This window comes from Colletotrichum aenigma (genome assembly GCF_013390185.1).
Source record: "Colletotrichum aenigma strain Cg56 chromosome Unknown KSG_Cg56_contig02, whole genome shotgun sequence".
Classification (NCBI taxonomy): Eukaryota; Fungi; Ascomycota; class Sordariomycetes; order Glomerellales; family Glomerellaceae; genus Colletotrichum; species Colletotrichum aenigma.
In genome coordinates this window covers 1,986,458-2,009,645 of record NW_023500908.1, presented here as the reverse complement: position 1 = coordinate 2,009,645, position 23,188 = coordinate 1,986,458, and the positions used below count along the sequence as shown (strand labels likewise).

At 53.2% G+C, this 23,188-nt stretch overlaps 10 protein-coding genes across 10 annotated transcripts; 2 read left to right on the top strand and 8 right to left on the bottom strand.

The window, feature by feature from the left end:
- Positions 1 to 176: 176 nt before the first annotated feature.
- On the bottom strand, positions 177 to 1,542 carry fap2-1 (L-saccharopine oxidase; the record flags this gene model as incomplete). Its single annotated transcript, XM_037317837.1, has 2 exons — positions 177 to 1,274; positions 1,333 to 1,542. 2 exons carry the CDS (start codon positions 1,540 to 1,542, stop codon positions 177 to 179), a joined length of 1,308 nt encoding a protein of 435 aa, XP_037182464.1.
- Positions 1,543 to 2,545: 1,003 nt separating this feature from the next.
- On the bottom strand, positions 2,546 to 4,467 carry CGCA056_v002578 (Delta-1-pyrroline-5-carboxylate dehydrogenase; the record flags this gene model as incomplete). The annotated part of the gene is made up of 4 exons (XM_037317836.1): positions 2,546 to 2,718; positions 2,781 to 3,730; positions 3,789 to 4,261; positions 4,324 to 4,467. 4 exons carry the CDS (start codon positions 4,465 to 4,467, stop codon positions 2,546 to 2,548), a joined length of 1,740 nt encoding a protein of 579 aa, XP_037182465.1.
- Positions 4,468 to 5,277: 810 nt separating this feature from the next.
- Positions 5,278 to 6,171, top strand: CGCA056_v002577 (uncharacterized protein; the record flags this gene model as incomplete). Its single annotated transcript, XM_037317835.1, has 2 exons — positions 5,278 to 5,408; positions 5,460 to 6,171. 2 exons carry the CDS (start codon positions 5,278 to 5,280, stop codon positions 6,169 to 6,171), a joined length of 843 nt encoding a protein of 280 aa, XP_037182745.1.
- A 180-nt stretch (positions 6,172 to 6,351) lies between these two features.
- Positions 6,352 to 7,323, bottom strand: P5CR-1 (Pyrroline-5-carboxylate reductase; the record flags this gene model as incomplete). The annotated part of the gene is made up of 2 exons (XM_037317834.1): positions 6,352 to 7,223; positions 7,281 to 7,323. 2 exons carry the CDS (start codon positions 7,321 to 7,323, stop codon positions 6,352 to 6,354), a joined length of 915 nt encoding a protein of 304 aa, XP_037182746.1.
- Positions 7,324 to 7,683: 360 nt separating this feature from the next.
- Positions 7,684 to 8,782, bottom strand: CGCA056_v002575 (putative proline dehydrogenase; the record flags this gene model as incomplete). The annotated part of the gene is made up of 2 exons (XM_037317833.1): positions 7,684 to 8,506; positions 8,571 to 8,782. 2 exons carry the CDS (start codon positions 8,780 to 8,782, stop codon positions 7,684 to 7,686), a joined length of 1,035 nt encoding a protein of 344 aa, XP_037182475.1.
- Positions 8,783 to 9,940: 1,158 nt separating this feature from the next.
- On the bottom strand, positions 9,941 to 10,783 carry GSTO1 (Glutathione S-transferase omega-1; the record flags this gene model as incomplete). Its single annotated transcript, XM_037317832.1, has 1 exon — positions 9,941 to 10,783. The coding sequence occupies one exon, from the start codon at positions 10,781 to 10,783 to the stop codon at positions 9,941 to 9,943; it is 843 nt and encodes a 280-aa protein (XP_037182478.1).
- Positions 10,784 to 11,249: 466 nt separating this feature from the next.
- On the bottom strand, positions 11,250 to 13,042 carry CGCA056_v002573 (Non-reducing end alpha-L-arabinofuranosidase BoGH43A; the record flags this gene model as incomplete). The annotated part of the gene is made up of 2 exons (XM_037317831.1): positions 11,250 to 11,377; positions 11,440 to 13,042. 2 exons carry the CDS (start codon positions 13,040 to 13,042, stop codon positions 11,250 to 11,252), a joined length of 1,731 nt encoding a protein of 576 aa, XP_037182743.1.
- A 2,036-nt stretch (positions 13,043 to 15,078) lies between these two features.
- PbP450-1-1 (Cytochrome P450 monooxygenase 1) lies at positions 15,079 to 16,831 on the top strand (the record flags this gene model as incomplete). The annotated part of the gene is made up of 5 exons (XM_037317830.1): positions 15,079 to 15,153; positions 15,218 to 16,015; positions 16,087 to 16,401; positions 16,452 to 16,618; positions 16,672 to 16,831. 5 exons carry the CDS (start codon positions 15,079 to 15,081, stop codon positions 16,829 to 16,831), a joined length of 1,515 nt encoding a protein of 504 aa, XP_037182744.1.
- A 131-nt stretch (positions 16,832 to 16,962) lies between these two features.
- On the bottom strand, positions 16,963 to 19,257 carry vrtR1-0 (Transcription factor vrtR1; the record flags this gene model as incomplete). Its single annotated transcript, XM_037317829.1, has 4 exons — positions 16,963 to 18,135; positions 18,187 to 18,654; positions 18,707 to 19,045; positions 19,120 to 19,257. The coding sequence occupies 4 exons, from the start codon at positions 19,255 to 19,257 to the stop codon at positions 16,963 to 16,965; spliced, it is 2,118 nt and encodes a 705-aa protein (XP_037182742.1).
- A 548-nt stretch (positions 19,258 to 19,805) lies between these two features.
- Positions 19,806 to 22,565, bottom strand: CGCA056_v002570 (putative transcriptional regulatory protein; the record flags this gene model as incomplete). The annotated part of the gene is made up of 8 exons (XM_037317828.1): positions 19,806 to 20,033; positions 20,090 to 20,435; positions 20,491 to 20,975; positions 21,023 to 21,489; positions 21,540 to 21,749; positions 21,806 to 21,821; positions 21,871 to 22,127; positions 22,469 to 22,565. 8 exons carry the CDS (start codon positions 22,563 to 22,565, stop codon positions 19,806 to 19,808), a joined length of 2,106 nt encoding a protein of 701 aa, XP_037182466.1.
- Positions 22,566 to 23,188: the final 623 nt, after the last annotated feature.

Genomic DNA, 23,188 nt, shown 5'->3' with positions numbered 1-23,188 from the left:
TCCTGATTGCTCAACCTCTGTGGGCCTCGGACGCCACGACTCGTTTCGGCTCCTCGGCGACCCCGAGGCTCGGGTACATATGCAGCTTCACCAGCAGACGGGTGATCACACCTCATTCTCAGCTTGACAGGTTGGAAGTATCAAAGTACACAATGCTATTATTAACTACATATCTTCTATAACTTGGAGGCCTTGGGGTTCTGCAGCTCTGCAAACTCCATGGTGTTTCCGAGACGCCAGCTGACAGTGTCTCCCCACTTGCCGTCATCACCGCCGACGTCCTTCCAGCGCCATTTGTCAACGGGTTGCTTCCCGTCCGCGGCCTCGAGCAGGTTCTTCACCCAGTCTCCGATCAGGGGGATGAGCTTGGCGGCGTGCCCGGAATCACCAGACATCAAAACCACCGACGAGCTCGACTTGGGGACGTAGTCGATGATGAAGTCTGAGTCATTGGTGTCGGCAAACCAGCAGAGCGACTGCTTCACCAGAGGCCTGTCGGCAAGCTCTGGCAGCGTCTCTCGGAGCAGCTGCCGCACCTTCTCCTGGTCGTGCAGGGGCATGAAGGCGCTCTCGGCATGCGAAGGCGGCAGCGAGACACCGGTCTTGGGATCCGTGTTCACGTACCCACCGCCCATGGGGCACAGCTTGAGGAGGTTGGTCTTCGGGTCTGGCTCGAAGTAGAAGCCGTAGTCGCGGGCATAGGTGACGGGGATGCCTCGCAGGGCGGATGTCTCGTCCTCGGTGAGATGGACGTGTGCGACGGACCACGACTTGGCGACCACCTGCTTGCCGCACTCTGGCACCAGCCGCGCGGCAGCAGCTCCGACTGCGACGATAACGAGCTTCGCCGGTACGTGGCGGCCCTGCTGCGTCCTGATACCGGTGGCTTTCCTGCCTCCCGGGGTGTTCTGGTAAACAATCTCCCTCACGCCGCCGTGCTGGCCGAGGAAGTACTTGACGCCTCGTACCTGCGTCGCCTTGTACAGGGCGATCAGGGCGTTCCCGGAATGGACGTAACCATCAAACGTGTTGAGATAGCCCTTCCACCCGGAACAGTGCCCGGCCTTGTACTGCCAGACGTTCTCTTCAATGTCCTTGCCACCTTCGATTGGGATTACATGCTTAGCCAAGACCGGGTTGATTTCCGCGGCCTTTTGGAATCTCTTGAGCGTCTCAATGGCCCTGTCAGGGGCCTTACCCGAGACACAGTGAAGAAAGCCGACCTGGTGGAAGTGCGGCGCGAAAAGTGGCGTCTTCCAGGCCTTGATAGCTTCCTATTGCCCGAGAGTAAGCATTTTAGTGTATCAGCTCATTTCGGAGGATGCAACTTACGAGGGTAAGATCGGTGTAAAACGGGTCCTCATATTCCGCCCTCAGAATCTTGTTGATGTCATTGGCGGCAGAGTCTTGCGGGGGTATTGTCTCGTGCTTGTCGTAAACAGAAATGTCCGTGTATCCCGCCAGGGTGAGATGATAGGCCGTTGACAGGCCGAAGGCGCCGGCGCCGACGATGATGATAGGATCGGACTTGCTAATACCCATGGTGATAGTTCTGAGAGACGCGTGTTGAAGCTGATGTACTAGACTCCAAGGGAATCTTTGCTACGAGTGAAATTTGCTCCTTATGATGTATGTAACGTCCAGCGGCCGTCTAAGCCGTTCAGTCCACCGCCGGTTCCGTTCGGGAAATGGACCGGCTTCGGACCCATGGTTGCAGTGTTGCGGTGAAGCTATTCCCGGACAATGCGGGGGACCGAGTGACGGGCCAACGTGATCTTACGACGCTGACCATGTCGGCTGGTCTCCCATGTGGCGGTCGAGACCACGCTTATCGAACCGGTTGCTCGAGACGGGTGCTGAACCGCATATCTGCACAATCGTCATGAACACAGTCGGAAGCACTTCCGATTTCTTGAAATCATCGTCATTGGCTGAACGGGCCGATGTGGGGCTGGAGTGTCGGCATCGGGACCCTCACCCGTGTTCTCATCGTCCAAGGTAGGCCCTCTTCCCCAGACCCCAGACATGATGACCAGGTGTTTGCCTGGATATGGGATCACGATACGTATTGTTGAGTCCGGAGGCAGGCGATGGCAGAGTTCGGTCCGCGTGGTCCTTCGCAGAAGACAGCAATTACGAGGAAATAGAGACGAACATTCCCGAGGGAATTCTTCAGCAAACGAAGACTGCATCTGTTGGTGTGGTCCCTGTCGCCCAATAAGGCTTGACTAACGCATAATCGCGGGCTATTTTCATCCGTAGTTTACATGACTCTCCGGCATAAACGTGCTGCCAATGACAATTCGACTGACTACAGCGTGTTTACCCTGCCCTACACAGCGCCCGACTAGGCAAGCCAACAGCCCAGTTGAAACTTGAAGAATGGAGCATTACGAGACTCGAGGGTGATGCTTGTGATGGGTCGGTAATCATCAATGTCATTGGACTACTGAATAACTCTCTAAATTACATATTTCGCCTATCCCGAATGCATATGCCGCCAGGCCCCGTCACGCCATTTTTTTCAACCACCCGTGCGCGATTTTTATTTGTTGCTGGGGTACTCGAAGTCGGCCAGGGGGAAGAACTCCTCCTTGATCAATCTCGGGCTCGTGAAGCGTCTCATGACGTCAGCGCTGCCGGCCTTGTCGTTGGTTCCGGAGCTACGGGCACCGCCGAAGGACTGTTGGCCGATGAGGGCGGCGGTGGTCTTGCAGTCTGGAGAAAGAACGAGTTGATACCTGGAGAGAGGCAATCAAGCATGGGGATTTTGGACTTACTGATGTAGAAGTTGCCGGCAGAGTAGCGCAGGGTGTCCTCTGCCTCGCGGATGGCGGTGCGGTCCTTGGCGAACACGGCGCCGGTGAGGGCGAAGCCGCCGCCACCCTGGTCAACCTTCTTCAGAGTGGAGGACCACTCGGCGTCGGGGTAGATGTTGACGGCCAGGACGGGGCCGAAGATCTCCTCGTTGAAGAGACGGTGCTCGGGGGAGTCCGCGAGGTAGACGGTCGGGTTGACGTAGTATCCGTTGGAGCCGTCGTAGGTGCCGCCAACGAGCAGCTTCAGAGAGGGGTCCTTGTTGCTCTCGTCGATGATGCGCTTGATCTTCTCGAAGGAGCGGTCGTGGATGACGGGGCCCATGAAGGCGTTGAGGTTGCCGTCGGGGCTGCCGATGGTGATCTTCTTGACGTTCTCGGTCAACTTGGACAGGAACTCGTCGGCGCGGGACTGGGGGATGTAGACGCGGGATGTGGCAGAGCACTTCTGGCCCTGGTACTCGAAGGCGCCGCGGAGGGTGTGGAGGGCGGCGCTGTCGATGTCGGCGGAGGGGTGGATGAGGTGGAAGTTCTTTCCGCTGGTCTCGCCGACGATCTTGGGGAAGTCGCGGTAGGTCTTGTTGCCGATGCCCTCGCCGATCTTGGCGTACAGAGAGCGGAAGACGTCAGAGGAGCCGACAAAGTTCAGGCCGGCGAATTCGCGGTGCTTGAAGACGACATCGGTGACCTCCTCGGCGTCACCGGGGACGAACTGGATAACATTGGGAGGGAGGCCGGCCTCGAGGAGGATGTTGTAGACAAGTTGGCTGGCGTAGATGTTGCTGGGCGAAGGCTTCCAGAGCACAACGTTACCCAGGAGCGCGGGGCCGGAAATCAGGTTGCCACCGATAGCGGTGAAGTTAAAGGGGGAAACGGCGTAGACGAATCCCTCGAGAGGGCGCCACTCCAGACGACTAATTATGAGTTAGTTATGGCAGTCAGAAAAAGGTTCATGCGTGCGTAGTCGCTTACCTCCACATGCCGTCAGATCCACGCTCAGGCTGCTTCTCGAGGATCTCGGCAGCAAAGTTGCAGTTAAGTCTGAAGAAGTCGGCCAACTCCGCAGCCGCGTCGATCTCTCCCTGCCACATGTTCTTGCCCTGGCCGAGCATAGTAGCAGCAATAAGCTCATATCTGTACTTGGTGACGACCAGCTCGGCGGCCTTCAGGAAGATCGCCGCCCTGTCGACGAAAGGTGTGTTCTCCCAGCTCTTCTTAGCCTCCAGCGCGGAGTCGATAGCGGCAGCAACCTGCTCCTTGGACGCGAGAGGGAAGTTGGAGAACTTCTTTCCGTGGGCGTGGGGCATAACGGTGTCGAAAGACTTGGAGGCGGAGTGAACCTGGCCATTGTAGAAAAGGTCGCTGCGTGCGGGGAGTTCAGACTTGAGCTTGTTCAGGGCCTCCTCCAACTTGGCGCGCTCAGGCGAGCCTTTCCTGTACTCAGGCTGCGTCGATTATTAGCTATTTGCTCTGGCACCTGGTTGGCTTGGGCGAGTGGGAAACTTACGTTAGGCTCATTTCTGGGGTCTGGTAGTCTGAATGGCACGGTAGCCTTAGTTCTTGTTTGTTGCAGGCCGACGGGAACTGCGAAAGGACGGAGGGCACCCCTCATAGACCGCGCGGGCCTTGCGATGACGCTGGCGACTTGCATTGTCGGGTATATGATACAAAAATGTATGAGGTTCGCGGTGAGGGGGCGAAAAGGTTTGTGATACCGGACTAAGGATGATTCGCAAGTACGACAAGCCGTTCCTCTGAAGCTGATTGGGATACTGAAGATATAACACCTCCCATACTTTCGCCGTCTGAGAGCTCTATTTGATAGCAATAATGCCGGCCATGCTCCCGACTGTCGACGAGTGCCATTGACCAATCACGTCTAAGATCGATGTCATTCCGTGCGTGATGCCGAGATCGGACGGGGCGGATCTCCGAGCGGGGTGCTCGACGGGCACCCAGCCGATATCTTTACATGCAGCTTCCCCGCCGTGCGGCGCGTGTGTTACATTTCCCCGCAAACTCCGGGGGCTGGGATCTTGAATCAGCTCCGGCGTCTTGTGACGACCGATCACAGGCCGATGATAGCCATCGTATCGTGAGCCGGCCTCATGAGACCGGCCCTCAGAGGAGGGACCGCTTGCCCAGCCGCCGATGTACCAACTTCGTCCTCACGACCATTCATACTTGCGCTCTTGATCTGTAAAAAGCTTGCGAATGAGCTTGAGTAACTATGTGGAATGTCTTCCAGCTGTATAATTCATAGTCACACGAGTGCACTAACTGTAGAGTTCGTCTTAAGTTGAATGGTCTTGTTGGTTGATGTTGCTTGGTAGACCTAGAGTATCGATATCATGAAATGCGGATCCGTAGAGGTGTTCGCAGATAAGTAGCACATTGCCCACGTCCTGTGAGATGAACCGCCGGAAGCATATTTGACCTGCGAACGTCAGAATCTCGACCAATGACACACACAGAGGCCAAGAAGGGCGCGGCACACGACCCTTGCCCTCTCCTGGGTCAGTTGCCAGGGGACCTCACAGCCGGGGCCTTCTCCGCAATTCTGATCTCCCCGGCCGTCACGATACTAGATCGGTAAGACACACAGATCACGGACCCTGAAATCTTTGACTAACAAAAAGCAAGGGCGGTGGTGGAGAGAACCTCGACCGGACGGCCCCTCATCCGAGGTCTCCGCTCGCAGCTATCGTCCGCCCTCCGCCACCCACGGGTCTTCTTCCTGGGCAAGCCGCTGGGCATAGTCTGGACCCTGTACGCAGCGACGTACGTCACAGCAAACGCCGCCACGACGCTGGCGGAGAGGTACGACGGAGCCGCAGCCGTGAGCACGGCGACCTTCGCGTCCACGTTCCTCGTCAACGTACCCCTCGGCGTGTGGAAGGACCTCCGCTTCGCTGAGCTCTTCGGGTCCGCCGCTGCTTCCAGAGCGACGGCTGTGTCGACGACGCCTCGAGTGCTCCCGAGGGCCGCGACGGCGACGTTCTTGGTGAGAGATGCCGTGACCATCTTTGGATCGTTTACGCTCCCGACGTGGGTATCGGCTGGTATCCCGGACAGCGTGACGGCTTCTCCACATGCCAAGGCGACTATCACGCAGCTGACCGTGCCGGTGATGTCTCAGCTGGTGGCGTCTCCAATACACTTGATTGCGTTGGATTACTATGAGAGGCAGGGGAAGATGCCATTCTCCAACCGGGTTGCGAAAACGAAGGAGCATGTGCCGTCGACGATAGTCATGCGGTGCATCAGGATCATTCCTGCATTCAGTATTGGCTGCGTCGCCAACTTAGAGTTTAGGTCCTTTTTTCATAATTGGATAGGTTCAATGGTACAATAGAATATGTATCTCTTGGCTACACGAGGTTGAGGGATCAAATCAGGTTGATGAGATGTCGGTAGGGAGGCGATGCCATTGTTGTTTGGGCTAGAAGGTGACATCTCTCGAGTATGCGTTGCCCAGGAAATGATCAAAAGTGAAAATCTAAAGATGTTGCAATTTAGCATCAATTCTATATTTCTATGAACGCCTCGTGTCGTTGAGATGAGGTGTAGTCTCCATCAATCGAGCTATGGTGACAGCCTCTCTCAGGGCCTTGCCGATGTGACCTCTAACCGCCCCCTCCTCCAAAACCATCAGACCTCCAATCGTACATCCTTCAGGTGAAGTGCCCTGGTCTCTAAGCAAAGACGGATGAAGGCCATTCTGCATCAAAGTTGCGCTTCCAAGCATGGATTGAAAGATCATGGTAGAAGCCAGGTTTCTAGGCACACCCACCGCAACCGCAGCATCAATCATCGCGTCACAAATGACGCCCCAGAAAGCGGGCGTTGACCCTCCAACAGCCGTCGTAGCGTTCATCAACTTACGAGCTATCTTCACCGCCTTTCCAATCTTTTCGAAAATGGCCTCCGTGAGCTCCATGTAGGGGGCTGGGACCGGAAGGTCCGAGATCTCGATTGCGGTGAGAGACTGAGAGACCATGGCGGCAATGTTGGGGAGGGTTCGCACAACCCAGGCTCGACCCTCGGTGTTATCGGCCGTTGTCTCGCTTCCGTACAGAGTCGACTCCAGCTTCCCTCTCGTCCATCCAGCAGCAACACTGATTAGGAGCTTGTCTTTCAATGCATCCGCTGTGCCCGGCTGGGAAAGAACAGACTCCACGTCGCCGGGGTCTACACCAAGAATGACGACTTGAGATGCTTTCAAGGCGGCAATATTGTCACCCCTCGTGACCTTGAGTTTGTCTCCCGCATCGGGAAATCTGCCCTTCAGAGAACTCTCTGATTGCTCACTTCGAACACAAGCAATGAACTTGGTGATGGGGAGCGTGTAATCCTCGCTGTTTGAGGCATCAAACAGCGCTTTGAGGATTGGAATTCCCAGATTTCCTAACGCGCATACATCAGTGATTGATAAATTACTTCATATTGGAAACATTGTCTTACCGCAGCCCAAAATGCAAAGAGTAACGTCTTTCAAGTCCGCCATGTTGTCAGCTGTTGCTGTGCCAAATTCGTGATTGATGACAGTTCAGCCAGTAGTTTGACTAGAGTCACAATGATAACGAAAGGCAAGGGTCAAACTTCAAATCCTCGCCAATAGATCGAGATTTGAGTTTTGTCATTCACGACTATCACAAGCCACCCTAACTTCCCCTCATCAGAGGCAACACACTCGGGAGCCTCCCGGCTCAAGGTTGTGGGGGAAGTGGAGAAGCAACGGGAGCACTCCCGGTCGTGCTACACAATTCAAAGATAGCATTCCAAAGATAGTCACAAGGCAACAGTGATCCACTTGATCTGTCAAAAATCTCCGATTAACGAAAAAAGAGGGATATATCTTTTATCTCTAGCCAACAGGCCGAGACCGGAAGGATCTAGATCGCAACCGTCTGCCCAGCTCCGCCTTGAGCGCGGCATACTCGTCCACCGTCCTCGAAACCGCATCCCTGTTCTCCACCGCTCTCCGCAAAAGATACGCCACGCACTCTCCCATGGTCCCCCACGTTGAGCACTTCCACACCTGCGGCGACGGGTCCTGGCCGTCCTTCAGCTGCAGCAACGCAAAGCTGACTTCATCCGACATGCCCTGGAGCTGCGCGAAACCGACCGGCACCGTCGGGAGACCATCCTTCATTCTTTGTTGGTGCAGCTTGTGGGCCGTGACGACGCTGTGCTTGTTGTGGCTGGCGAGGAACAGGTTCAGGGACGGGAACGGCTTGCCTCCCGGTGCGCCATACTCCCCAATCTGCCGCCTAAGGGCTCCCTGGGCAATCATGTTGTAGGCGTCGTCTGTGTCCTGCTTCGTATCGTGAATCAGGGACCGCTCATCCGAGCCGATGTAGGCGCCTCTGACGAGCTTCAAGCCAAGAGTGAAGCCTTCGTTGTTGGCAAGCTCGAGATGCTTGGCGAGGGTCGCAGGGGTGCTCTTCAGGTATGCTTGGTAGGTCTGGTAGATGGTTGCGTAGCCGTCGCGGTTGTACTTGCGCATCAGTTCGAGACCAGCTCTGAAGATGCCCCACTGGAACTTTTGAGATTCGGCGTCGAGCAGGAGACGGATACCCCTCTCCTTGCAGCGGATAGAAACCTCGTCAAGAGCATTCATCATTTGCTGAGGAGGCAGCTCGTCTGCTGCAAACGCGGCAGTCACTCTTGGTCCACCGCCAGTAAGTCTGTTTTCGCAATGTTAGCGGGCTGTTTCGAGATAGTAAAATCCAGAAGGTGGTAGGAACTCACTTTAACGCCAGCTGATCACCCTCGCCAAGCAAGTCCACCGTCTCCAACGCTCCTTTCCTCCATACTTCAATGTTGGAGCAGTTCCCTGACTTTGTGTCCTTTTCCGCATCGATACCGAGGCCATGCTCTGTGCCGGTCTTGTGATCAAAAACAGTCTCTTTCGCATATGTGAGAATTGTGCCACGGAAGCCCATAAATCTCAGATGCCGCATAGTGTCCTTTGTCTCCGCTGGTGACTCTCCTGCACAGAATTGTCTGTAGAAAAGCGTCTTCAGGACAGAGTGTAGTGCGGGGTTTCGGTCGACATCAAACAGGAGGCTTCTGTTTGGTCTTGTGAGGAAGGAAAGAACTGATAGAGAGGGGCCGAGGAGGTATGGCTTGGAGGATATCGCAGAGACCAGCAGTGATCTCAAAAGGACTGGTGTTGGGAGGGCTGATAGTGTGGCGGGCTTGCTTGGAGAGAGCGTCTTCTCAGCAACTAGAGAAGTGGCAGAGGCATGCCTTACCCTCATAGGGGTCAAGACTGGTCTCCTTGAGAAGGCAATAGAGGCGTGGCGGTTGGAACGAGTCCATGTGTTGATAAGTGGTGCGCGGGAAGACATCTCAAAGACAAACTCTCGCTGATAATTTGGGTATACTGACTAGACTTGCAACTCCTTGGCTCAAAGAAAGTGCGCCTTCTTTATCATTAAGTGTATCATAACAACCTGACAACCAAGCCATCCGATTCGGAACTCCTCATCCATTACGAACACATGATCACTGACCCCCCTTTCTCTTACACGTCCGCCGGTACCCAATGCGTATGCTGACTGATCCAGGAAACTCCAGCCTTGACCAGGGCGGTAGTTGGGCTGCCAGCTTATCGATACCCCGCTCTTTAACGCGGGGTAAGATAGCCCATCTGTCTTGGGTCTTCGTATCACAAGATAGGGGTGCATGCAGCATGATGCCAAACGCTGAGCTGAGATCTAGACCCCCAAAACCAATCGGCCCCTAAATCCGATGGTCTGGAGTGTGGGGTAGGTTGGCGTTTGGGTGTGGGCGGTAGCGCCTCCGTTGGTGCTGGGCACGACCGGGAGACGAGACCGACGAGTATCTGGAAGTATCTTCCGTTGTCAGTTGACTCGGATCTGAGATAATGCAAGCGGCGCAGCAGCAGGGTCAAAGGCTTATCTCGATCCTTCCGTGACGAATTCAGTAAAGGAAGGGATTGCTCTGTTGTTGTTTAGTCACGAATATCACTTAGACCGGGCAGTCATAGAGACTATAGTTCGATGCATGATTCAGTGTGTACGAACATGGTCCGTTCCGACAACCGCGACTGACAGGGGTTTCGAGTTGATAAGCCATGCCTCTGAGGTGATTGTCTAAGGCATTCTCTTACCACCTCTGGTTGCCTGTCCTACTTCTGAATTTGTCTTGTCCTCTGCATACCTCTTGTACACGTCAATGTAGGCATCTCTGTCGCTCAGAGTGTCTTTGATGGTTTGTTTCCCTTCAACAGCATCATACCATTGGCCCCAGCGCTTCCAAACCGCATCATCCTCGCCACCCTGCCCTTCTTGTGGCAATCCAAGGCCTCCGGGCTTATAGTGGTCGAAGAGAAACAAACGCATCGCCCACGGTGCCAGCATAATGTCGACGAGACCAAACGTCTTCCCCAGAAACCAAGGGCCTTCAGGGTCAAGCTCCTTGGCGAAAGTTTTGAGATGACCCAGGAACTCGTTGCGGGCCTCATCGATGGTGAATTCCTTTTCAGGAGTATGCTGGATGAACTTGTAGAAGGCCGGCACAATGCGCGAGTTGATGTGATCGATCCACAATCGGCATCTCGCCCGTTCGTAAGGCATCTCCGGGAGAAGATGCGGTCCGTAGCTGTTTCCCACATATGCCTCTTCTAGGTACTCGCAGAGAACCGTGCTATCGTACAGAGGCTTCTGCTCGTTGCCTTTCACGTCAACCGGGACAGCCAGAGTCGGAACGAGCCCTCGCGGGTTCAATCTGAGGAATTCTGGGTCTTTCTTGTAAGGGTTGATCTCGATGTACTGGTATGGAATTTGCTTCTCATGCAGCACAATCCACGTGCGCTGCACAAATGGGCAGAACCAGCCAGCGTAGAGTTTCAGTGCATGTTCGTCTGAATGCTTGGCGACGAGTTGGGCGGCTGCACCTGTGGCGTTCGGGTAGATTGACGTGTCAACGCTCGGCATGTTTACTGATGTTCTGTTCAGACTGTGTATATGTTGAGATCCGGTGATGTCTATGAAGAGTTCCGTCAACATGCAATGAAGAGGAGTTGGTTCTGGATGGTGTATGACGTGACACCAATCATGACGTGATGGTGATTTGGCAGCGCCGAATTAGTGGGGCCGAGCGGCAGCTTTCGGTCCAGTGTCGGCTCCGACCAATCTAGTTTGATCCACTATCACCCAAATAGCACAACTCTTTTTATAATCAAGACTAACCGTGCGTGACATGTTGCTGTCGCAAGATGGCTACTATCAATAACAGAACAACTCCTAGTAGTAACCAAAGCTCAATATGAGAGCTAGCCACAACAGTACCTTAGCCTATCTAATAAGAGCACATCTAAGGCGCTGCTGTGTAGAACTAGAAATAGTAGGCTAGCCTATGCAACTGCTGGTCTATTGACTGACTTGATTTGGCTTACTAGACTCAGTTGACTGGTACAACCTCGTCATTGTCTATCTTCTGCGCAACTTGGGTGTATCTCCATCGACTGATGTACGCCGGTGTTTTGCCCTTTCCACCATTGTTCGTTGCATATGCTCCGACGATTGTGCCTGTAGTAAAAACGATAAGTATACCGACTGTAAAAGTCAGAACCAAAAGCAACTGTACTCACCAGTGAATGGACCGCTACCTCCAGAGACGATCAAACCGCTTGCAGATCCGATTTGAACGTAATCTTCCGGCTTAGAGATTGGAGCAGCTCCGAAAACGTATTCAGAGTCGCTAACAGCCGATGCGAATAGACGCACCGGATCAGACCGCCAGGCTTTTGGAACTGGGAGAACTACCTCCTCTGGCACGGAGATGTTCGGCTTTCCAGATGCTTCCACACGGAATCTAAAGTGCGGAACTAAAGTTGTGTTGGAGCAACCTGGCAAATTGACGATTCCAAGATCAATGTGCTGAACCTGGGTCAGGAACACCGTGACGCCTGCCTCTTCCTCTTCGACCTCCGGCTTAAAGTCAACATCGACGGTGTAGTTGAACAACGTGGCACTCTGTTTGCGTGCGATGAAGCCGAGGCCATCCTCTTGAGGATTGAAGTCTGGTGTCCCCGAGAGATTGACGGGCGAAGGCGATATTTCAAGTGTATTCGGATGTCCATCGGGAGAAATGGCAAACAGGGACTCTTTGGGAGGGCGCCAGAAGACGAAGTGCCTGGGGATATCTGAGCCGGGTGCGAAGTCGACAACATCGGGCTCGTCTGCCCAATGTCCATCCCCTGGGATATTCCTGTTTGTTGGGGGTAGTGGTCCAGTCATTGTGCCTCGCACCCTGTCCAAGACTGGCCACTCGCCCTCGTCCCAAGTGACGGCGAAAAGGATTGTCTCTCGACCCATAGGATAGATCTCCCATTCCGGTCCAGATCTAGTCGCAAGAGCAACCCCCCACCAATTTCCAGACGCATCCTGGAATAGGTCGGCATGTCCAACCGTCTGGAAATACTCGTTTGTGTTTTTGGCAGTGAGGATCGGGTTACCTCCAAAACCTTCATAAGGCCCTCCGATCTCCTTTCCGCGAGCAATAGTGACGGAGTGATTTGTCTCTGTACCGCCCTCTCCGATCAAGAGGTAATAGTAGCCATCTTTGCTGTACAAATGAGGTCCTTCCGGATTACGGTCTCCAGTTCCATTCCAGACCTTGAGTGGTTCCGTCGCAGAGCCTGTCGTGAGATCAATCTCACTAATGTAGATGCCCGCGGCAACGGACATATATACCTTGCCAGAATCCCAAAAGATGTCTGGATCGATGTCGTTTGCCGGATTCTGGATGTGAAGAGGACCAGTCCAAGCGGAGTCGTCGTACGGGTCCTTGGTCGTGAACAAGAGAATCTTCGGTCCCCAGCCTTCAAACCACGAGACGTATGATGTGATCAGGTAGAAGGTTCCCTCATGATATCTAATGGTTGACGCCCAGATGCCCTCTGACTGGCCCGAGTTTCTGTACAGTTCCGGCAGCTGATCCGCCTTCGTCAAAGCGTTGCTCGCATGCTTCCAGTTGACCAAGTCTTTGCTTGCGTAGACGGGCACACCAGGGAAGGCCAAGAAAGACGACGTCGTACAGAAAAAGGTATTATCCAGCTCTTTGACGAATGTGCAACTGGGATCCGAATTCCAACCTGGCAAGATTGGATTGTGGAAGGTCTGGTTGACCTCTGCCCGGCCGTGAGTCGCCAGCATGACCACGAACAGCCCTGCGAGGCTGGAGAATCGCATTGAGTTGAGATTGGAAACGTAGGCCGTGGAATCTATGTTTTCAATCCTACTTATCAATTGTCTTTCCAAAACCTAGCTATCTCTGCATTATCTGTTATTTAAATACGTTACTTATCTTACCATGGTCCATTGAGTCGCTCCAATGAGACGCTGGATAAGCCGCTCAAAATACCGCTTGTCGGTTATCTTTCTAAGTACATACGAAACCGAGAACGAGACAGGAAGATATTCCGCCAATTCCACCGCCAGGCCGGCAAAACTTCGACGGCAGCACATGGTTGGCGAGCGGGGTTGAAGGTGAAATGGTCGGAGAATGGATCAAAACCCCGCATTCACCCCCGGAAAACCCGCCGGATGGCGTGCCGCTGGACCGTCGCGTACCGGAATGTCACCCAATGACCTCATCCATCGCACTTAATGTCCGCGTACTCGGGTCTAAACAAGCTTCGAATATTTATGGAGACTCGCATTTTCGACGAAGAGGTTGTATGTACAGTAACCGACAAACCCATTGTCGCTCCTGTTCAGACCAGGCTTAATGAGAGCACCAATCAACCCAAAGTTTCAAACTGAGTTGTTTGCCGTCTCATCGAAGCGACCTCTTGAGCCCCATAAACATGCCCTGCCCAATCATTGTGAATAGGCGATTCAATTGTGTCAATGTCACTGACCATAGTTGAAGAGTTGCCTCTCATGATCAGACTCTTGAGTGCTATACTGCCTACAGCTTTTCTCCGCTGAAAGCACACCATCGTCTGATCTCCCACGCGTTGATCGGGACTGTCCGCTATTGGGTCCTGTAGTATTGGGATAGAGACAGCCTGGCTGGTCTCAGGTATCACTCTCTTCTTTGCAAAGGTTCTGAGGTAGCTGGTGGACAGTTTCGCCTTCTTCAATCCTTCAACATAATTATGCTTGGCTTTTTTCTTCATCCGCAGACTCTGCATACTCACCATGCGGTGTTCATAGTGCGAAACAGCCAATGCTGTTCACCGATCGTGTTTCATTACACTTACTCAGCGATCATGATCGATGAGGTTACACGAACCAGCCATGGTCCAATCATATGCCTCTCTATTGATACGTCTCTATCTCATGCACATCTGAATCAACAAACACTTCTCAATTGGAAGCGAGTGAATGCACTCTAATAACGGCGGATGCAACCTATCACGGGCGAAAGATTTGCAAGTAACGTTCCAAGTGCCTTTTGTTTGCTGCCAGCCGGTTACACAAGGTATGACGCGTCCGAATCCCATGAACCCAGTAACCTGTCAAACGATGACACCTGCGTCTTGTAATGTGGAAGAAATCCCTGGGAAGTGCTCAAAACATCGCTCACCGCTCCATTGACAGGCGCAAGCCGCTTAATTCGCCACTGGATCGAATGCGTTGCCGCTTCCCAAGAGGATGTCCCGTCTAGGAGTCTTCATATCAATAACTCTAGCAATCTCATTTGATTAGCGTCGGTGAAGGTCATGATCTCACTGCGACTTTGATGGTGTTGTACACAACATCATCGTCAAAATCAAACTATCATCGCAAAAATCGCATATGGCTCATCAATCGTCATACAACATGCTAGCGACTCAGGTCCCACAACCCCGTGTTCGCTTTGAACCGTCAAGGATAACCTAGCTGCTGCCCTGCGTAAATTGCAGCCACGCTGCGTGGCTCGTAACGACGGCACTTGCTGGAAGGGTGCGACGTACGTGCGGAGAAATGCCACGGGATCTACCATCCGAGCTCGTCCCGCGTTTGAAAATGGTTCCTGCATGCATGAATGTTAGTAAATCTACGGACAGGATTGGTCCGGAGTGACTGAATACACCGAAACGCCCATCCCAGGAGCCTATACTCCCTGTGCATTGAGCAGCCCATCCCATCTACAGACGAATTAGGTGCAGTTCCGGGAGGCAGAGGTGTGTTTGTTGGGAGACTTGGGCGAACACGCGTTCGCTATATAATTTCTCGAGAGTTTTCACCTTCATCGTCATTCAGGCGGGGTCGCTACACATTGCTCACAGATACTCACGATGTTGAAAGCAGCCGATCTCACGGGCGCGCTCGCAGAGCACTACGTACCGATCTTGAAAATCATTCTCGTCACAGTAAGTGACGCAATCGAGTGATATTGAGAGACTGATGGAGAGCTCTCTAACCAGCTGTTGACAGGCTGTCCTTTGGCAACTGCTTCAGGTAGGATATAACGTCTTCTTCCACCCCCTTCGCGACTATCCTGGGCCTTTATTGCAACGTGCTAGTTCTTTGCCCTGGGCGTTCCAAAATGCGATCGGAAAACAGGCTTTCCTCACTCAAAAGCTGCATGACCGGTACGGGCCCGTCGTTCGGATCAGCCCGAACCACCTGTCCTTCACGCAGCCAGATGCGTGGAAAGAGATTTACGGTTTCCAGCCTAGCAGCAAAGGATCAACTGAGATGAACAAATCCAAAATCTTTTCAGAGACTGTGGAAGAGCTACCCAAGAGCATTATCAATGCCGATCGAGAGGAGCACCAGCGACTGCGACGAGCACTGGCTCACGGCTTCTCGGACGCCTCCATGAGAGAGCAGGAGGGCATGATTATCAAGTACATTGACAAGCTCTCTGACAGGCTGAAAGAGTTCGCCGATGATGGTACAAGCCCTCAAAACATGGCGGGCTGGTATAATTGGACAACCTTCGACGTTGCGGGCGACCTTATCTTTGGGCAGTCATTCCAATGTCTCGAACGCGCTGACTATCACCCATGGGTGGCCTTCATTTTCGGAGCGATCCGCTTCGGCTCAGTCATGACTTCTATCAAGTATATTGGCTTGAACTTCGTTGTGCAAGCCTTGTTCAAGATGGGTGGAATGAAGGCTATGAGCCAAGTGAGGGAGAACACGGACGAGATGATGGAGAACAGAATGAGCATGACTGACGATCGAAATGATCTGTTCGAGGGACTTCTGAAGAGACGAAAGGAGTGGGTAAGTGTCATTTAAACTTACTGGGTGCCCTCCTGATATGAGACTGAAGCTAATCGACCACTCATTCAAAGAATCTGTCTTTCGACCAGCTCTCTGCAAACGCACTCATTCTCGTCCTAGCAGGTTCAGAGACAACCGCGACGACCCTGTCCGGAACCACGTATCTTCTACTCACTCATCCAGAAGTATACGAGAAGCTCAAGAAGGAAGTCCGATCTGCCTTCAAAGACTCAAGCGAGATCAACATTGGCTCAGTCAGCAATCTGTCGTACATGTTAGCGGTACTGAACGAGTCTCTCAGGCTCTATCCACCAGTGACCTCTGGGATCATCCGAGAGGCACCAGAGGGCGGGTGTCGAATTGGTGGACAACACATCCCTGAGGGCGTAAGAAATCCAAACCCGAATCAAAATCATAGACGGCTAACGATAGTCAGACACTTGTTGAGATCCAACAGTGGTCCTCAAACCACAGCCCCGATAACTGGCCAGATCCATGGAAGTTTGATCCTGAGCGCTTTTTGGAGAGTGGGAAGACAAATGTGAACCGTCTTGACTCTCTGCAGGCGTTTAGCGTGGGACCTCGCAACTGTATTGGCCGCAAGTAAGTGTCCCTCTGTAACCTCCAACGTAGTGCTATTGCTAAAGTTTGTGTAGTCTGGCATATTCCGAAATGAGAATGGTTCTGGCCAGGGTTATCTTTGACTTTGATATGGCTTTAGCCCCAGGCAATGGGGATTGGATCAAGCGGCAAAAAGCTTATGGACTTTGGGACCGAGTCCCTCTCAACGTGTACCTGAAGCCGGTCGCGCGTTGATAGAGATTCCCGAATCACGGAAGAAAAGACAATTTTCATGAGCAGAGACTGGGAGAGTTGCGCTTTCTTCTACATGAGACTAGTAAGCTTCAAAAGTGAATTTAGTACACCGCAAACTCCAAAGGATATGTCTAATGCGCGTGATGTCCCCCTGCACCATCCCAAAAGAAAGAGGCCGCGTCCGTGTTGAGGAGGACGTTCCCCTCGAACCCCTCAAACCCAGAGGTATGAAGCCCGGGAAACAAGGTGGAGTCTGCTGTGGCGGTTGGAAACGACTCCGGAAAGGATTCCGCCTTGCTTGCTGGGAAATTGCCACTGCCCCGAAGTCTCTCTATCACAACTGGTGTCTCGATGCTCTGGCCAACGTTGCGGAACGCCAGCTCGCGTCTTTGCCATCCAGCCAGCAAATTCTCCGCTCGCTGCACGTTCTCCCGCTTGCTGAGATCATAAAGCTCCGGGTGGTAAAAGTAGACTCTGTCGATAGCCTTCCATGCCCTATCGACCAAAGTTCCCACCGGCTGCCACTGCAACAACTCGATCATGACAGAAAATGCGTCTGCTTGGAGGTGAAGTTTGGGGTACCACCGGAACCGGTCGTCGATTGTATCGTACCAGTTTAGGTCACTCTCGAAGTGGATGACCCAGAGCCTGAATAATGATTGCTGGCCAGCTAGACTGTCCGCGTCCTCCTTCCAGGGTTCTCGAGCGTGGGCTATCATATCGCGCATCCGCTGGGCCACGAGAGGCCGAAGCTTGCAGGCCAAGACGTGGATTCCTCCAATGGTCGGGTTACAATATCGTTTCTCTGCCACGATGAGTCGTTCTTCAAGCTGGTCCACTATCACACGGTACTTGTCCAGGGATTGTGGTCCCTCGATGGCCTTTGACCTATCCGCATTGAGATCTCCCTGGCCCAAGACGACTGACTCAAATTCCGGGACCGGGTTCTCGCAGAAGAAATGCCGCGATTCGTACAGCATTAGGCAGAATGCCATTTCAGTAGCGCCTTCTCGGGACCTTAAAGGCTCTAAGGAACCAGGCAGCAGGTCCGCGTCGTTAAGATTACTCGGGAGCTTCGTGTCCCAATTTGGCGGCAGTAGCGTATCGCAGAATCCTGCGAGAACGGCGTATTTTGTTTCGAGCATGATGATTTGCCACCATATCCGTCTGCGCATCTCGGTCTCAAACGGTGTAAGGCCGATCAGCTCGCCATCACGATGAAGTCCCATTCTCTGGGCTATCCTGACGAGCATCCCTGTCAGGATCCATGACGCGTGGCGATCGAACTGTCCCTGGAGCGATACCTAGTGTGACGTTAGAGGGAAGGATGCTTCTCTCGTTCTCGGAACACTTACCAAGTATAACACTAGACATTGCAATATGGTAAGGTTGTATTTACGGAGAAAGTCGACTTTCGATACTGCTTTTTTCAAGGCGAGGCTGGCCTTCCTTAGAGCTGCGTTCTTCGGGACATTTAGAATCTGTTCAGATTCGGCCTCAGATAAAGCCATGATTGCTAGGACGTTAATTGAGCAGAGCAGGGCCTCGAAATCAGGGGCGACATTGCCGTGATCTGTTGCAGCTTCGAACACGAGCGGCTCTAAACTGGGAACGTGAATGACTTTAGTCATCGGATTCACCCGTTCCAAAAAGACCTGCCATAGGCGAAGCATCTCTACCGCGCCGAGGGCCAGGATATCAAAGTCCATGGACTCACGGCTGTCCAAGCTTCCATCCTCAGTAGTGTTCGCTACTGAGGGGGTGTTTGAGGCGCCGGTACTCTCATCGGCTTGATCATTGAGACTAAGCTTAGAGAATTGCAACTGTGACTACATGAGACTTGCGCGACCCAACACTTCGCAATTGAGAACTCACATGATCCACGACATTAGAGCGTAGGGGGCTGTCCATGAACGTGCGACGTCCCTCATCAACAACAATCTTGCCCGTCGGTCTCTGGTCCGGCTGTTTGCGAGCTTCCTCGTAGCTCACGTACGACATCATCGACGGGCTATCCGCCGCTGTCGCCGACGCCATTACATCGCGGAACGCCGGGGGCGTCTCGCTCGTGAATGGGCGTCCTTCCACATCGCGCGGCGCGACCTGGCTCAGGAGCGACTCGCACTGATTGAGTCTCTCCAGCAAGTCCTTAACTACGCGTCTCCTACCCGCTCCCGCAGGCGCCCGCGTGGAGGGGATGCACGGCTGGTCGGCCTAAGAGGGGGAAACACCATCTCGCATCAGCACACTGGATCCGGCTCCATCGGCAGGACTGCCCGCTGACAAACCTTGATGCAGTTGGCGCAGGGGGACTTTCGGTCGCACTTGATCTTGCGCTGATGGCAGAAAACGCAGGCCAAGACGTGCGGGCCCTTTCCGGGTGTCGCGTCGCTGTTTTGTCGCGAGACTGGGCTTTCGGATGCCATGAACGCTGGTTCCTATTCTGCTTGTGTATTTTCCCTTTTGAGACTGCTTTGCTCAATCTTTCTTGACTGTGTTGATGTGACCTTTTCTCGTCCGTTTTTTTGTCGAGACGGACTTTCGCACTCTCAAACGATCCGGTCGAATGACGTTGCACTGCGATTTGTGCATCTTTCGGAGTAAATTGGGCAGGGGTCAGGCGACTTGTGCAGATTATCCTCTTTTTTGTGGGATTCGCTAGCCCTGATTCGACAATTAGAGGGGCGGAAGATCCTTGGCGACGGACGGGATGGGAGGTTACATTGCGGTGTTTGAGAGTTGTGCACGATTTGTGATCATGTTGTACAGCGGGCAGAAATGTCGAGTCACGCTATGAGCTATCGTGATTGATTCAGGAAAACTAAAAGGAAATTGCAGCGGGAGGAAGATGCATTGGCTAAGTGATACATAACAAATTCGTTAATCAGATCCATGTGGAAGATGCGGAGAATATTTGGGGTATCGACAACTGGAAATACATGCTCATCTGTAGACGGTGCGGACTTCTCACCCCTCACTTGTCCATATTTACAGGTCCCCCTTGAGAGAAGTCATACTCTGCAGAAAGCCCTTGATAGAACATGGGATCCAAGTCCGGCAGAAAATAGCTAAATATTCCCATCACGTCCGTTCCCATCAATGCGCCGGGCGAGACTTGATCAAGGCCGTTGTCGAAGGAAAAGTCCGCAAAGCTTGACGGCATGGTCATCGCAGTGGTCGTGAAAGCGTCACCAGGCATGGTCTGTGAGCCAATTTTGGTCAGGAAGGATTCGTCAGGTACCATACAACTTGACTCACATTTGATAGGTCCAGCGTCATTTCCATGGGTTTCATGTTATTCCTGCTGGACGGCGGTCTGGGGAGAGATGTGCCCAAGTCTTGCGCCGCCGTGGATGAGCGCGCGAGGCCAGATATTCTGATGTCGCCATGTTGAATCTCATTCACGTAGTCCCTCGCGATCTTGGCGAATTCGGCGATGAGCGAGCCTGGCAGGGTCCCGCCACTTGCGTATTCGATCCTGCTGAAGTGGCCGGCAGCCATGTCAAGAAGAGCTAGGTTAGAAGCGACTTCCGGTTGGCGCGGGTCGTGAACGACGATGTCAAATAAGACGAAGAGTGCTGTTATTGGGATTCCCGCAATGACCCTGACGTCCCAACCAGTCAGCTGACATATCGTAGTGAGAATCGAGCTTGCTTTACCAAGTCACCGTATACGGCTCAACTTCAATCATGGTGGTCAACTCCAAGATAGACCGAGATGCTCCGAGGATTGCTTTCATGTTGGAGTTCTTCCTTGCCAAGGCGGACGCATCCTCTGTGCTTGGGAGATAAACCAAGGTTGTTCTCGACAATGTCAGCAAAAGGCTGCTGTATAGGTAGTGAACTATCAGAGAGAGAGCTCTGGCCAAGGGTGTCAGGAGGACTTGTGGGCGGACAAGTCCGTCTGGCTTGAATCCGTTATCAGGGAGCGAGGATCTCCATTCTTCCAGCTCATCTGTCAACTGACTAATAACGTCGAGGTAATACGAGTTGGAGTTACCCGAAACGCCCACCGAGAAAAGCGAGGTGTATGCGCGTGATAGCAGGCGCCCGAATCGTATGAAGTGCAGGAACCAGTTGAAGTCACCCACCGTTGCCTCAGGGACAAGGGGTATAGGACAGAAGATGTCGCTGTCAACGAAGCTCTGTCGATCATCAGCATAAATCGGTCCTTCTAGAAATATGAACTCACCGAGCTCCTTCCAAAGTGAAAACTAGTAATCTTCTCAATGGTGTATAGAATCCAGAAGGCCTTCTGATACGCGACAGCAGCTGTCCCTGTGAAGTTGTTGGTCGACATGATCTGGGCTCGCCTTGCTGCCTCAGACATGATGACCGGTTCCACAGCTAACCCGCATATTCCCAACCCATAAACTGACATAGCCGTCAAAGCTTGCAGTATCGTGAGCGAGTCGGGAAGAAGCAGAAGGTCTGAGAAGCCGCCGAGGGCGACTGAGAACAGCCTCCAAGATTCACCCTTTCCGGCCTCAAAGGTCCCGCCGTCTGCATACTGTGATCCCAGTGCAAGAATGGTGTGATACAGACATGACCAGGGTTTGCTTCGCTCGAGAAGTGTGAGGAAGTTGGGCCCATTCACCGTCGCCTCAAACAGCGCCTTATCTAGAAAGGGGAACACAGGGTGCACGCGCTCGAAGTACACTGGCGACATGTAAGTCTTCTCCTCTGATATCTACACTGAAAGACCCTACTTCGGATGTACAATGATGTTTTGGTACTGTCCGTGATCGATTCAGGCTGTGGCATTCGGCGGGTGTTGGCGGTCGAGTCAGCCCGCCTCAACCGGCCATTGACGATCGTTGATATTCTGCCGACGAGTTCATTGACCTTGTTATTGCGGAGTCGGGTCGACAGCGAAAGTAATCTGCTGTCGGAGAAGAAGGTCAAGCTGTTGCGGCCACCTGTGGAAGTTAATGACGATTGTCTACGTTGGTTGATCTTTAGACGTGATTTGTACCGAAAATTCCATTGCGCTAGAATCGGTTCAGTGCGTGAGCATATAGAATGAGTGATATTACATACAGGCACAAAGACCAAATCCTCCGCGTTCTTGCTGTCGGCTGTCGGCGGTCGCCGTGCCCTTGTGAGAGCCCGGTCGACGTACAGCTCTTGAATGCGATGCGGAGGAGATTTTGGCGGCGGCGAGCCCAAAGGAGATGAAACTGACTTATGTTCACCAGTGGTGGCAGTCGAGAGATCAAGGACTGCCTTCGCATCGGGGGCAGCTGGGGCTTTTTGCCCGGCCGTAGAGTAGTTTGTTGGTAAGAGTTGGCCCGCAACTACGGGAGGACAGTCAGCACGGTGACCCAACGCCGCGCGACGTTTTCAACAACGATAAACATCAAAATCATCTCGGTGATGTAGTGGAGGAGAAATCAAAAGACTTACCATTTCGTCTGTGAGCAAGTCTTCTCACACTAAAGCGACAGTCTGCTTTCCGCCGCTTCCCGGTTCAACGAGTGTCAGCAAGCAAGACTCAAAAACATGCATGATTACAGTGTAATTACCACACAGTTTGCACAAGGACCTGGCGGCCCAGAGCCTGCCAGAAAATGTTAGCACAAGATCTTCCAGTCCAGCTACCCCCTTGGTGCAGCGACAGTCGGCCGAGGAAACATACTGGGGCAGCGGACCTTGCGCGCCTTGCAGGCATCACAGGACTTGTGGATTCGGGCACCCGCAGCGGGGCTGGGGCTAGATTCAGGCTTGTCAGCCATGCTCGGCCGACCTTTTCAGACAACCCGTAAGCAGCCAAAAACAGTAAATAGAATGTGCAAGAACTCGGCGACGAGGATGGACGGGCGAAGAACGCAACCACAAAGCTGGGAGCTCTGATGTTTTTTGGTTTAAGGGGGTGGAGCTCGTCTGAAGGTTCGGCCCTCCTCGTGGAGCGGTGATGGTATGGTCCTCGGCGCCGAACTGCCGTATTCGGTAAGCCCGGGCGCCCGGCGGTGTCAATAAAACCGTTGGGCGGGCCCCCTGATCATCGCGCCAACATCGCGTCTGGACGAATGGGCGAGGCTCCGGTGGGTGCCATCTGCGGCTCAAGATCTTTCGGAGCCGAGATGTCTTGTTTGGCGAACGTGGGCTGCATGTCGGAGAGTTTTTGCAGGCTTTCAGGCAACTCGGAGGCATGTTCGACTCGCACACCAGGCACATGTATCGTCAGCTCGGGCGAGGTGATGGTGATATGGCTCGGTATCAAGATTGGCGAAGTTACGAGACCCTGTATTTTCCTCGTGGCATGCATCAATGGCGTCTCCAATGTGTCAAGAAACAATTTCACATGCTCGTAAATATCTCTTACCCTTGCTTATGGTGGTGGGAGTTCAAGGTACTA